A 13,603-nucleotide genomic window follows, 5' to 3' on the forward strand; every position below is an offset into this window, starting at 1 on the left:
TGAATGCCATGTAAACACAGAGAAAGGAACACCTCTCTGTCCAGGATAATCAAAGAAGGTCAGACAGAGAGGGCAATGTTTAAGTTGGGTTTTAAAGGCTGAATAGGAGTTTGAAAGGCAGAGACAAGAAGTCATTTTATTATCTATACCATAAGAGGCTTTGATTGTTAGGCCTTGGATCTCTTAACCAAATTGAAATGCTTTTGTTTAGTTAACCTTCTCTTTTTTAGAATATTAAGGCTGTATTTCACCTGTGTGACACTGTTTGTGCCTAAATACCATGCAACTATCTATAGCCTAAAATGCAATTCTTGGGCAGATGATTATGAAATACCCCAGAGAGGGAAGCAAGGGAAAGTGTTTCTGGAAGAGTACTGGGCTAGGGGAGAGGAAGTATCATTTCTGGAGCGCCTAATCTATACTACAACTTTACTTCCATTTTACTTTAATACTCTCATTTAGATGTCACAAAACCCACAAGAAGTAGTTTTATTATTTCTCTTCTTCAAATGCAGAAAACGGGCTTCAGAATGTATCCAGAATCTGTCCAGATTCACACAGCTAGTACGTGACTGAGCTAGAAATGAAACAGGAGTCTCCATGATTTTCAAATTGTACCCTGTAACATTCCATGCTGTCCTGGAGACAATGGCCTTTCTGTGGATTAGCTTTTCACCTTAGCACTGAGAGTTGATATGTTAAACCTATTTTTTTTTTTTTCACCCACAGAGCCTTTTTCTGAAACAGTACAAACAAAAACAGCAATGGCAATGTTTATTCAGTACTAAATATATGCTAAGAGCTTTCTGGTTCCTTTCCATGTTGAACTTGCATTTAACTCTCTGAAGGCAGTAGCATTAACTGCTTCTTACAAATGACTAAACTGAGGCACAGAGAGGTTAAGTGATTTGCCCAAGGTCACACAGCTAGGTGTGGCAGAGCTGGGAAATGGGCTCCGGCTGTTGGGCTCTGTGCTTGGAGTTTTGATAATGATGCATATTCATTCCTCTGTAACTCGCACAACACACTTTTAAGAGTAGCTTCTCATGGGAGCACTGTTCTAGGTGCTGATGGAGCTGTCTGCTGCTTTGGTCAAAGGGAAACTGGGGGCCTGGCTGAGCCCCCACTCAGGTTTCCAGTGTTACCCAAAATGGAGTTTAAGGTACTTTGAGGAACCCTAGGGGTCTGCAGAACACAGCTTGAGAAGCCACTGCTCAGACCAGCAGTAACATCTTCCAGAGGATGCCGTCTTTGCCTTTCCAGTGTTCTTTCCCAGAAGCTGCCCGCCTTTTCGATTTAGGTACAATATCCTGATCCAGGAAGAAGCCCAGAGCGTGTATGACGCCAGGTATTTTGGCGGCCAGTGTGAGACAGTCTACAATGGGGAATGGAGGGAGCTTCGATATGACCCCGCCTGTGAGCATCTTTACTATGGAGAGGATGAGAAGTACTTCCGGAAACCCTACAACATCCTCATGTACCACTTTAAGGTAAGTCTGCACAGGGCACTCGCAGGCCACTGCAGGGTGGGGGCGGGGAGGGAGAGAGGCCTGTTGCTGGACATGGACTCCTAGCTTCTGGAGATTCTACTTCCCGCAGAGCTTGCTGGTGGCTGAAGCTCCCTTTCCGTCTGCCCCCACACATGCTCTGTGCTGAAGGGCACTGACAGGCAAGGGCAGGGCCGACGAGAGGCAGAACAGAAGTGTGGCCGCCCACCTGCCACATCTTGGCTCCATTCCATAATCAATGAAACAGATTCGAGGTCCAGTTCTCTGCTAGTCAGATGACCTATTTCCAGTTGTGCTTTGTTAGAATAGAAGTATTTGAGACCTTGAGAAGCTCCCTGTCCCTCCCTGGACCCAGTTTCCCTCTGTATAAATTGGGGGTCAGGACAGGAGGTAGCTGGGCAGGGTTCTGAGCCCAAGGTCCCCGTCTCATCAAGGGCAGCTGCCCACTGGTCATCTCCTTTCTTTCTTTCTTTCTTTCTTTTTTTTTTTAAACTCCAGTACAGTTAACATAGAGTGTTAGTTAGTTTCAGGTGTACAATACAGTGATTCAACCACTCCATACAACACCTTTTGCCCATCATGATAAATGCACTCGTAATTCTTTTCACATCCTCCCCCACCTTCCCTCTGGTAACCACCTGTTTGTTCTCCATATTTAAGAATCTTGTTTTGTTCGTCTCTTTTTTCCTGTATGCCACACATGGTATTTGTCTTCCTCTGATAACTTTCCTATCTTGGTTTTCCATATGGGATTTGTTTACAGAATGGTTCTGCTGTTGAGAAGTGTTTGCCAGATACGGATGATCCCTAAATCCTCTCCATCTCTAAAATTCTGCGGTTTCCTGGGCACTCGGAGCACCCCATGGCTCATGACCAGTTCCAGAGTCCATTCCCGACCATTCCTTTCCATGGCCCTTCCCCTCTGGGTGAGAGGGACACACAGACATCCCTGGATGCTCACTATGCCCCAGATCGTATATCTCCATGCAAAGCCTCTCATTTAATCTCACAATAATACAAGGAGGTAGAGATTACCACTGCCCCATTTTAGAAAGGAAAAAGACCCAGAGACTTAGAGGGATAAAGTGTCAGGCTGAAAGGTGGACTGCACTAAGTGGCAGAGACAAGATTCAAACCCAGATCTAGCTCGGCAAAGGCCCGGCTCTATGTCGTTTAGAAGGGAAGACAGATTATACACATTATACGCATGTAGTCATATGCATTCTATCTTTACAGAGAGATGGTAGGATTCAAGGATTATGGACAATTATTAGTCATACTCCCCCTCCCCCAGTTTTCTCAAGAGAAGGCCAAGGCCAGGTTTATGGGGTCCCCCCACCACCCACTGGGCTTCCACTACTATCATCAAGCCTATGGTAAGCCTAGGAGGAAGACACAGACATCGCCATTCCCCTAAGCCCAAGGATTGTCTGGGGATTACATGTCCAGCAAGACAGACGAGGCTATGTTGCGCAACAAAGGATTCCAAAATCTCAGCACTTTAAAGCAACAGTGTCCTATGCTGTGCATCCGTCCCAAGGTGGAAGGGGAGCTCATCGTCACAGATACTCGGGACCCAAACTAATTAGGCTCCATCTCAACACATGCTCTTGTGATGGCCAAGCAAACCACTCGTGTGCTTAACCCTTGCTTTCTCAGCTCAGGCCAGGCACAGGACCATGCCTCAGTCCAAGCTGGCAGAATCATACAAGCCTACTGCCTGCCTGGAATGAAGGAATCCCACATATGGGGCAGCATGAGAGCATAAGTCTGCTTAGAGCGCCCCCGACTGGCTCGGCTTCCTTCTTCCTTTCCTCCCAGATCCGCACCCAGATGTGGCTTTCTGGATGCCTCCATTGCAGAGATGGGCGACTTTCTCTACAGGAAGGATGAATCAGTTGGAAAAAATCCATACCCAGAACAATACAGCATTTTATCAGAATCATGAGTGTGTGTGTGCATATTTAAATAAATATTTCAGCACTGCTGCTAAGCGATACCTAAACTAACTGCCGTATTTTCGGCATTTTAGTGAGTGAGCATCAGTCGGATGCCTGGAGTAGCCTTTTAACATAATTATCAATGATAATCTGCTTGGTGATATTTTACAGAGCAAAGATTTAAATATTAAGCACAAATCAGAACATAACTGGGTGTACAAAGCTAACATCTGTTTGCTCCTTTTCAGGCCCTGGCAGACACCAGACTCTCCTCAGAGCTGCACGATGATGCACGTGACCTTCTTTCTAAAGTAAAAAATGACATGTCAGTGTCGGTCGGAGTGACTCTAGGTGTGGGCTCCGTACGCACTCCTGTGACCGTGGATGTGGGTGCATCTGGGTCACGAGACTCTTTGTTCTTGGAGAAGTTAAACAAGTATAATGAGAAGGTATTACAGCATAATGCCTGTGTCAAACAGTAGTCCATAATCTACACGGAACATGTATTACCTTAATTGCATTAAAAAGTACAGTAGTAATTGAACCTGCATTTGCTTGGGTAATTGGAAATGTCTGATCAGTGGTAATCATGTTTGTTTTTCTTATTATGCTTTTGCACACAGAATCATCACAAAGGGAATAAAATTGAATGATAAGAGGAGAACTCTTATCACCTCACCCCATTCTTTTTCATGGTTACCTGGAGCAAACAGGGAAATACTTAGAATAGTAATGTCTTAAAGAGAAACAGCCAGGCCATGTAAACTAGGTTGGGAAGAATTCGGAAGCAAGCCTTGCTTTTCGGAATAGATTGGAGGACTGGTATGCTCCGTCCATCATTCACTGATTCATCAAATGTTCACCACTAACTCCCTATTAATCTGAGCAACCAGGCAGTGCTTCTTTGAGGAAGGGACATCCATCCACCTAAACTGGGGTCTAAAAACTAATACAGGTTGTCCTGATGAAGAGAGGCGGGAGTCAGTGAGAGGTACTCTGGGCCTGGGAAACAGCAGTGTGTGAAGGCCTGGAGATGACAGATTGCCTCACACTAACGGGATTGCAAGGCCTTCAACCAGCTGATGCATAGGGTGGGAAGGAAACGTAGTGATTAATGAGGATGGAGAAATCGTCAGGAGCCAGAGTAATATTTACTGAACTGATTCAGAGTATACTGAAAAGCCACAACAATATTGATACCAGCACGTGGATTTAGTTGGGGCTTAAAAATTATTCTGGATGATGAAAATGAAGGACTTATGAAAGTTAACTTAGTTAACAATATATAAATTACATTCTGGAGCTTTGCCACAAGTCAGCTGTCACTGTGAAGGGAAAGTATTGTTCTGAGATCTGGCTATCACATGGTCATGGGGACTTTTTTCAAGGTAGATGGTCTTTTCAAAATTTCACTATCCCTTGGGATTAAGGTTTACTTGGAAATAATGCCCATACACAACCCTCTTCCTCTTAATTGTTTTTGTTTTTGTTTTTGTTTTGAGAGAGAGAGAGTGCACGCACAAAAGAGCCTGAGCAGGGGAAGGACAGAGGAAAAGAAAAAGAATCTTAAGCAGACTCCATTTCCAGCATGGAGCCTGACATGGGGCTCAATCTCACAACCCTAAAACCATGACCTGAGCCAAAACCAAGATTCAGACACTTAAGTGACTGAGCCACCCAGGTGCCCCAATTCCCTTCCTCTTAAACCAACTCAATATGACCCAAGCCCTGCCTCTTTTTTACTATCTCGGGAGCCTGCTTTACTTTATTCCTTAACAGTGCAAGATTCCCACTAGAACGTAAGATCCATCATGGCAGGGACCTCTCTCTCATTGAAGATCATGTTCTCTGCTCCTAGCACAATGCAAGTGACTACGGGCTCCTACATGTATTTGTTCAGTAAGTTACATCAATGGATAAGGCCGGCACTTCCTGCGATGTCATCAAAATGCTCCTAAGCATTATTGTAACCGGATACTGAATACTTGAGTGGATGGTTGCTTCATACAGTGCTGTAATTAGATGAGGGAGGCGTATGGAGGTGACAATGGACTGGGGCCAGAACAGAGTGAACAGCACCATGAACCACACTGCAGGGACCAACCCAGATGAGAGTTGAGAAGGGCACCTGAACAGGGGCGGTGAGAACAGAGACACAGGCATGGGAAAGGCAGCCAGGCACACCTCAATGGTTCACAGATGCTTGTAAAATAGACTACTAATAATGTATTTGTGCTCATGTGTTTGTATGTAAATATACATATTGCCCACAGCTACTAAATGCTACCTTTTGCATTATGTTATGTAGTAAAATGTGGCCTCTCTTTCTTCTTTTCCCTTATTCCATGGTGGTGGTTCTGGCAGACATATAGCTTCATGAGAATTTCCACAAAGGTGCAGACTGCTCATTTTAAGATGAGGAGGGACAATATTATGCTGGATGAAGGCATGCTTCAGTCGTTAATGGAGCTCCCAGAGCAGTACAATTACGGCATGTATGCCAAGTTCATCAATGACTACGGCACTCATTACATAACGTCTGGATCGATGGGCGGCGTTTATGAATATATCCTGGTAATTAACAGAGAGAAAATGAAATCATATGGTAAGTAGAACAGAACTTTATGCCAACAGCAGCCAATGCATACGTCGGGATGTGGTTTGCAGTCTTCTGAGCACTGAGTAGGAGCCATGCGTGATCTCCTGGGGGACAGCAGTGTAAGGTGACAGGCATAATACTTGTGTAGAAGGTGGTACAGTGCAGTGCTGCAATTACAGAAGGGAGATATGTGGAGGTGGCAATGGACTGGGGGGCAGAACAGGGGGAGAAGAACCAAGAAGTATGTTGTAGTAGCCATCCCAGTTGAGAGTATTACTGTCTATGGGAAACTGAGGTCCAGAAGGGCGCAAAGACTAACTAGGAAGTATCACAAACAAGATTTGAACTCAGACTTGTCTGGCTCCCCAAAACTACGTGTTTTCAATTACACTACTGTTAACCTTCTTGATAACATATGGTACTTGGGGTTTTGTTATTTAAAATGTTAAAACTTACAAATATAGATTCTTAGTTAACGGAACAGCTATATAATCAGTCCGTGATGCTAGAAACCTGGAGTCATCCCAGATCCCTCCCCTTCCTTTACCCTGCAGATCTCAAAGAGCCTTCAGTTCTGGCTCCAGAGCAGCCTTCACCCTGCCCCTTTCCTCCCTGTTCACTCTTACAGGGCTAGGTTGGGTTCCCACCTATCACTTACCACTGCTTTGGCTCTTAAATCTAGGGGAGGGCCCACCTCTGCAATGCAGTCTCAAAACTGCTCCCAGAATGATCTTTCTACTTTATGGATACAAGATATCACTTATTTGCCTAAAATGCTGAATGGTTAAACTCCCTAGCATGGCATCAGGAGCTTTCATGGTCTTATGCCAAATGGCTAGAAAGGTGATTCTCAAAGTGTGGGTTTTAACTGCAGCATCAGGATCCTGTTAGAAATGTAAATTCTCAGGACCCCATCCCAAACCTACTAAATCAGAAACTGGTGGAGGACCCAGGGGTCTGTATTTTAACAAGCCCTCCTGGTGATTTTGGTGCTCACTATGGTTTGAGAATGACTGACCTCGTCAAGGAGTGAGTAGAAGGCTGAGAAATCGATACCTATTTCAAAGCAAATTCCCAGTTTCAAGAAGGTTCCCTGACCGCACCAGCCCAGGCTGTCCATTTCTTTCCTTTAACACCTTCACATAAATTCCACACTCTTTAATCTTCAAAATAAAATTTTCCAAATTATAATATTTTTCTCATCTAGATAGCAAGATCTTTGAAAGCAAGGATTAGGTCTGACACTTATTTATCTCTTTAACTCTCAGCACAGCACTAAGTACATAGTGAGTATATAAAACAAGACATGGAGTTTGAAAGGTGGCATTCATTTAGATTGCTGGTTGGGTCATTTGTTAATTCATCCATCTAGCCACGTATCCAGTTCTTTATAATTCAAGTATCTCTTGAGTCTCTATTATGTATATGCTTTGGAGATACGATGGTGAGCAAATTCAAACATGGTCCCCACCCTCCGGGAGCAGAGTACCTCCTTCCTAACAGCAGGTCTTAAAATCAATGTATGGATCACTAACAACATTTTACCCAACAACAACAAAGAAGAGACTAGAGAATATTATAAAGGCTTACAGGTAGTGAATATAAGTTATTGCTTCAAGGAATCTTTTCCAGCTATACCCATATGGAGTCATGACACAAAACCATTGATGATAGGTCAATATAAAAAAGGAGTTTGAAAAATGTCTATCAACTTTTTAAAGAATCATTCAAAAATGTAAGGAAGGAAGCACAGTTAACCTTTGTTGAGGACCTACTAGGTTCCGGTGTTGTTGTGTACATTCTCATTTCGTTTTCTTGACAACACTTGGAGGTTGGTATTATCCCAGTTTTAGCCCATAAATGCTGGGGCTCCTCAGGGAGGTTAATTACTTTGCCCAGGGCTACAGGAAGCTGGCGTCAGAACCCTGGACCTATGGTCTTTCCACCATGTGGTCCTGGATAGAGCCTTTCATTTGGGCTCTGTCTTTGGTGTTGGATTACTAATTAATTGTCTGGGGTGTCTCATGGCCCCTCCTCTTTAAAATCTGTGAGGCGGAGATGGGCTTCCAATGTGGTTAATATTCAAAAGGAGCCCACCAACAAATTGTCCCAAGGATAATTACCTCAGCTCTGTTTATAGAAAACCATATGTCGATAATAGCACAATTTGCTATTTGTGAAGAGCTGATTTTCTATAAATCCGGAAAGTTAGTGTTGCTTTTCTATAAATATGGAAATGTGCTAATCATCACCTCATCTGCTGGAGACCGCTAATAAATCAGAATTCCATTTACATATTAACCTACAAAGAACAAAAATATCTACCTTCTTTCCCTTTGACAAATAGAATCATGAACACCCTTCTCTCCATGTTTCATATTTGTCTAGTTTCTTCTTTGTCTCTGTCATCCTCCGTCTCTCCTTTCTCTTCAGGTGATTTTATTTCTCTCTCTGTCTGTCCTCTTTGTTACTGTCTTTTTCTGTGTATCTTTGATCCATATCAAATAATAATATTTATATTCTCTAAAGTGTTTGTCTCTAAGAAACACACCGTGTGGTGTACATGCATGTCCTCAAAGAGATGAGCTTGGTATGGAGCGATTTAAGTGAACACACTGGCTGGTTAGCTCTGGAGGAATCTTTTGTCCTTGGATTTGCCTCAGATCCTCTCTGAGTTCATCCCAGAGGATTTACAAGGCTGTTTCCTTCTAATGTATCCTTTAGATAAAATGCTTCTCCCTCAAAGGCAGAGTGAAACCTTGCATCAAAAATAAAAGGATGCCTTATAGTTTTTAGTGTACAGGTCTTGTAAAAGTCTCTGAAATGGCAGGACACTGATGAAAGAAATTGAAGAAAATACAAATAAATAGAAAGATATTCTGTGCTCACGGATTTCAAAGAATCTTGTTAAAATGTCCATACTACCTGAAGCAATCCACAGGTACAATGCAATCCCTATCAAAATTCCAATGACCTTTTTTCCAGAGAAATAGAACAAATGATTCTAAAAATTGTGTAGAACCACAGAAGACCTCAAATAGTCAAAACATTCTTGGGAAAGAAGAACAAAGCTGGGAGCATAGCACTCCCTAATTTCAAGTTATACTACAAAGATAAAGTAATCAGAACAGCATGGTATTGACATAAAAACAGATACACTGATCAACAGAACAGAATAAAGAGCCTAGAAATGAACCCACGCATATATGGACAATTAATTTATGACAGAGGAGGCAAGAATATCCAATGGAGAAAGAAAATTCTCTTTAATAAACAGTGTGGGAAAAACTGGACCACTGTTTTACACTATATACAAAAAATCAGCACAAATGGTTTAAAGACTTGAATGTAAGACCTGAACCATAAGACACTTAGAAGAAAATATAGGCAGGAAGCAATTGGTCTTGGCAATTTTGGGGGCTCTAATGCCAAAGGCAAGGGAAACAAATGCAAAAATGAACAATTGGGACTAGGCCAAACTAAAAAGCTTCAGCACGGTGAAGAAACATTGACAAAATGAAAAGGTAACCTACTAAATGGGAGAAAATATTTGCAAAATATATCTGATAAGGGGTTCATACCCAAGCTATATAAAGTACTGATACCACTTAAGAACAAGGAGATAAACAAGTCAATTAAAAAGTGGGCAGAAAATCTGAAGACGCTTTTCTAGAGAAGACATACAGATGACCAACAAGCACATGAAAAGATGTTTGCCATCACTAATTATTAGGGAAATGCGAGTCAAAACCACAATGACATATCACCTTATAGCTGTCAGAATGGCTGTTATCAAAAAGACATAAGGGTGCCTCTATTTTTTTTAATTAGTATTTCCATTCTCTTTGGATAGAAACTGAGTTGTGGAATTGCTGGGTCATGTGGTAACTCTATTTTTTGAGGAAACCCCATATCATTTTTGCATGTTTATCTTTTTTTGATGAGAACTTTTAAGTTTTATTCTCTTAGCAAATTTCAATGATATGATACAGTGCTATCAACCACAGTCACCATGTTATACATCAGAACTTGGTCATCTTATAATTAAAAGTTTGTACCATTTCAACAACTTCTTATTTCTTCTACCCTCATCTCTGGTAATCACTTTTCTGCTCTTGGTTTCTATGAAGCTGATTTTTTTTTGGCTCCTCCATGCAGTATTTGTCTGTCTATGTCTGCCTTATTTCACTTATCATAATGTCTTCCAGGTTCATCTATGTCATCACAAAGAATAGGATCTCCTTTTTAAAAGCTAGGTAATATTCCGTTGTATAGCTGCACCACATTTTCTCTATCCATTCATCTGTTGACTTACATTGTTTCCATATTTTGGCTAATCTGAATAATGCTTCTATGAACATGGGAGTACAGATATCTTTTCTAGATAACGATATCATTTCCTTTGCATGTGTTCGCAAAAGTCGAATCAATGGATCGTCTATTTTAATTTCTTGAGGCGCCTCCGTTCAGTTTTCCATGGTGGCTGTATGAGTTGACATTCCCACCAACAGCACACAGGGTTCCCTTTATTCCACATCCTCACCCACATTTGTGATCACTTATCTTTTTGATAATAGATGTCCTAACAGGTGCGAGGTGATTTCTCACTGTGGTTTTGATTTGCATTTCCCTGATGATGGCTGATGTTGAGCATCTTTTCATGCCTTTGGCTGTTTGTGTATCTTCTTAATCTTCCAAAGATCTGTGAAAGAAGAGGCTTCCTTACTTCCATAGATGAAGGAAATGAGGCTGAAAAGTTCTATCATTAGTAAGTAAAAAATACAGGAGCTATTTTGAGTTATAGTCCAGGCTTCTCTCCTCTTATCCAAGCTGCCTTTTTCCAGACTCACAATCTGGGAATAATTCTGACTTCCTCTCTCTTCACACGTCTCCTTAGTCACCTCCTCAGTACCTATGCTCTGGGTCTTCCTTTCCAGCCCCATGTCATTGCTCACTGGGTTATGCCATATTTTCTCTGTCAGTTCCCTCTATCCATGTTGACACGTAAAACGAGAAAAGTATCAGAGATTAGTGGATATTCCATAAACACCTTTGGAACAAACATGGTAGTGGTCCACTCTGGACTCCTGTTTTGTGGCTAATGTAGATAGGTCCTAACACATCTGTTTCAGTTTCTGTGCCCTTTGTCTCTCAAAATGTAACAGGAAATACAGTGTCTTATCAACATCAAAGAATCTAAGTAAATCTGATTGGATACCTTTATCAGGGATGCTGTAATGGAAACCATGCATGCAATAGAAAGTAAACGAATGGTCCTCAAGACTCTAAGGTTCATGATTATATGGATTTTGGCCATATTGCAAGACTCTGCAAAGACCTTAAGGAAAATGACTTCTGCTGGTGTTTTGCCTGTGAAGGAAACCAGCAGCACTGTCTGGACCTATGAAAGCAGACAGCGTGGAAGTAAAAATATTTTTTCCAACTGAGATAACTTTGCTTTTCATGTAGGCACTGCCATCTGAAAGCTAATACTTTATGTCTCAGAGTCTCAGTTTTCCCATCACTAATATGGGACAATAAACTACTCTAAAGGCTGCTAGAAGAATTACCCTAGATAATATTTTTTAAAAGCACTGTGATAAGTAAAACACTGTCCAAACAGTAGTTACTATTATAGATGCCAGTTGAGGTCAGTTAGTCATAAAGTCATGTGAACAAGGAGTTACTATGTGACCAAGTAGTTACTATTACAGATTCCAGGTGGGGTCAGCAAGTCGTAAAGTCATGTGATCAAAGACTACAGAAGGAAAACACATGCTAGTGTCATGGTAAGAAGGAACCTAAACTTAGGAGTCAGACACATCTTGGTGCACATCTTGGTTCCACCAGTTAGTAGCTACATGACCTTGATCAGGATACACAACTTCTCTAAACCTCAGTTTTTCAGGACCCAAGAGGAATGATAATCAAGGTTTGTTGGAGCAAAATTCTAACTGCATCTTCCGTGTAAGTATTTAGATATTCATTCCCCCTCAAATGCAGGATAATAGTAGCGTAGTACCGTGGTTGAACACATGGGCTCTGTCACTTACTAGCTATGTAATCATGGGCAGGTTATCTAATCGTTTTAAGTCTCAATTTCTTACCCTGTTAAGCTGGAAGAATTCATGGCATTTATCTCACAGAATAGTTATGAGGAATGCATGGACATATGCACAGAAAATATTTAATACGGTGCTCAGCCTCTAACAAGCACCCAATAAATGTCAATTGTTGGAAAAGTTTCTGTTTCAGAACCTTTACCTGGATTCAAATCTCATCTCCACCATTTATTAGCCAAGTGACCTTCAGGCAAATTCATTATCCTCCTCGTGTCTTAGTTTTCTGTTCTTTTAGATGAGACAGTGATAGTACCTACTTTATAGTATTCTTGTGAATATGAAATGAAACTATTTATGTGAGCATGTGGCCCAGCACTTGGCATATAGTAAGAGTTAAAAGACATTACCTGTAGTTGTTGTACTATGGTGGTTTTATTACCGCATGCTTTATGTTGTTCCCAGCTTTTCAGTTATTAACCCTATAATGTTAACTGCCCTCTCATCTGTAAAGTGAGAATAAGATAGCCTGTCTCATAGGCCCTGCAACTGGTCAGCTCTGAAACACTGTTCAAATAGAAAGGAAATCATTATCATTGTGTCTAGCCTGCAGTGGCCAATGTTTTTGCTGTAGATTTGGAGCCTCAGCAATCATGCCTTCTCCCCCACCTGCCCATTTTTTTGATCAAGATCATTCATTTATGTCCCTGGTACTTCATCCTGTTTTGGAGGGACTGCTTCTCCCATTCATCAAGGTCACTTTGAATTCTCATCACTATCTTTCAAAGTGTTAACAACTTGGCCCAAATCAGTGCCTGTGTTCCATCATTCTTCCCTTTGATGGAAGCCAGATAACAGTGACCCTGGGAAAGACCCTTCCAGCAAGAGCACAGTACATTCTGCCTGCCACTGATCATCCCCTTCTGGCTAGGTGCCCTGGACCAGCTAGCTGGTCTACCACCTAACTCACAGGGTAGAAAAAGCCACAGAAACACAATTAAAACTCACTAAATTTCATGTCAATTCTAGTACATGTGATGCCAAAGTGAGCATTGAAGTTGATGTCAGTTATAATTCCACATGCTCCCCCTCCCTGCCTCCTCCCTTCCTTTACTTACTCATTCCTTCAGTTTTTCATTCAACAAACATTTATTAAGCACACAAACATGGTTAGCGCTGTCTAGATACCACATGGTTTCTCTCATCAAGGGTGTATAGAAGGTAACAGTGCTTCTCTTTGTCATAATCATCCAATTATAGTCAGGAATGATTTATTGTGTAGACAACCAAATTGGTTGCCACCTAAAATAAGTTAATTTTTAAACTTCATTGTACTTAGAGCTAACTGAAATATTTGTTTGTTTGTTTTTTTTAAGATTTTATTTATTTATTTATTTGACACAGAGGGAGAGGTTACAAGCAGGCAGAGCAGCAGGCAGAGAGAGAGGGGGACGCAGTCTCCCCGCTGAGGAGGGAGCCCGATGTAGGGCTCGATCC

The 13,603-nt window shown here is 41.7% G+C and overlaps 1 protein-coding gene across 1 annotated transcript in view; it reads left to right on the forward strand.

Annotated features, from left to right (window-relative positions):
- Nucleotides 1-13,603, forward strand: part of LOC111143421 (complement C8 alpha chain) — a 62,841-nt gene that overhangs the window by 26,050 nt on the left and 23,188 nt on the right. Inside the window, 3 exon segments of the mRNA XM_022497153.1 lie at nucleotides 1,301-1,490; nucleotides 3,697-3,897; nucleotides 5,813-6,053. Coding sequence (XP_022352861.1) covers nucleotides 1,301-1,490; nucleotides 3,697-3,897; nucleotides 5,813-6,053 — 632 coding nt within the window.

The sequence above is a fragment of the Enhydra lutris genome, unplaced genomic scaffold (genome assembly GCF_002288905.1).
Source record: "Enhydra lutris kenyoni isolate GAN:26980312 unplaced genomic scaffold, ASM228890v2 scaffoldscaffold9, whole genome shotgun sequence".
NCBI classification, from domain to species: Eukaryota; Metazoa; Chordata; class Mammalia; order Carnivora; family Mustelidae; genus Enhydra; species Enhydra lutris.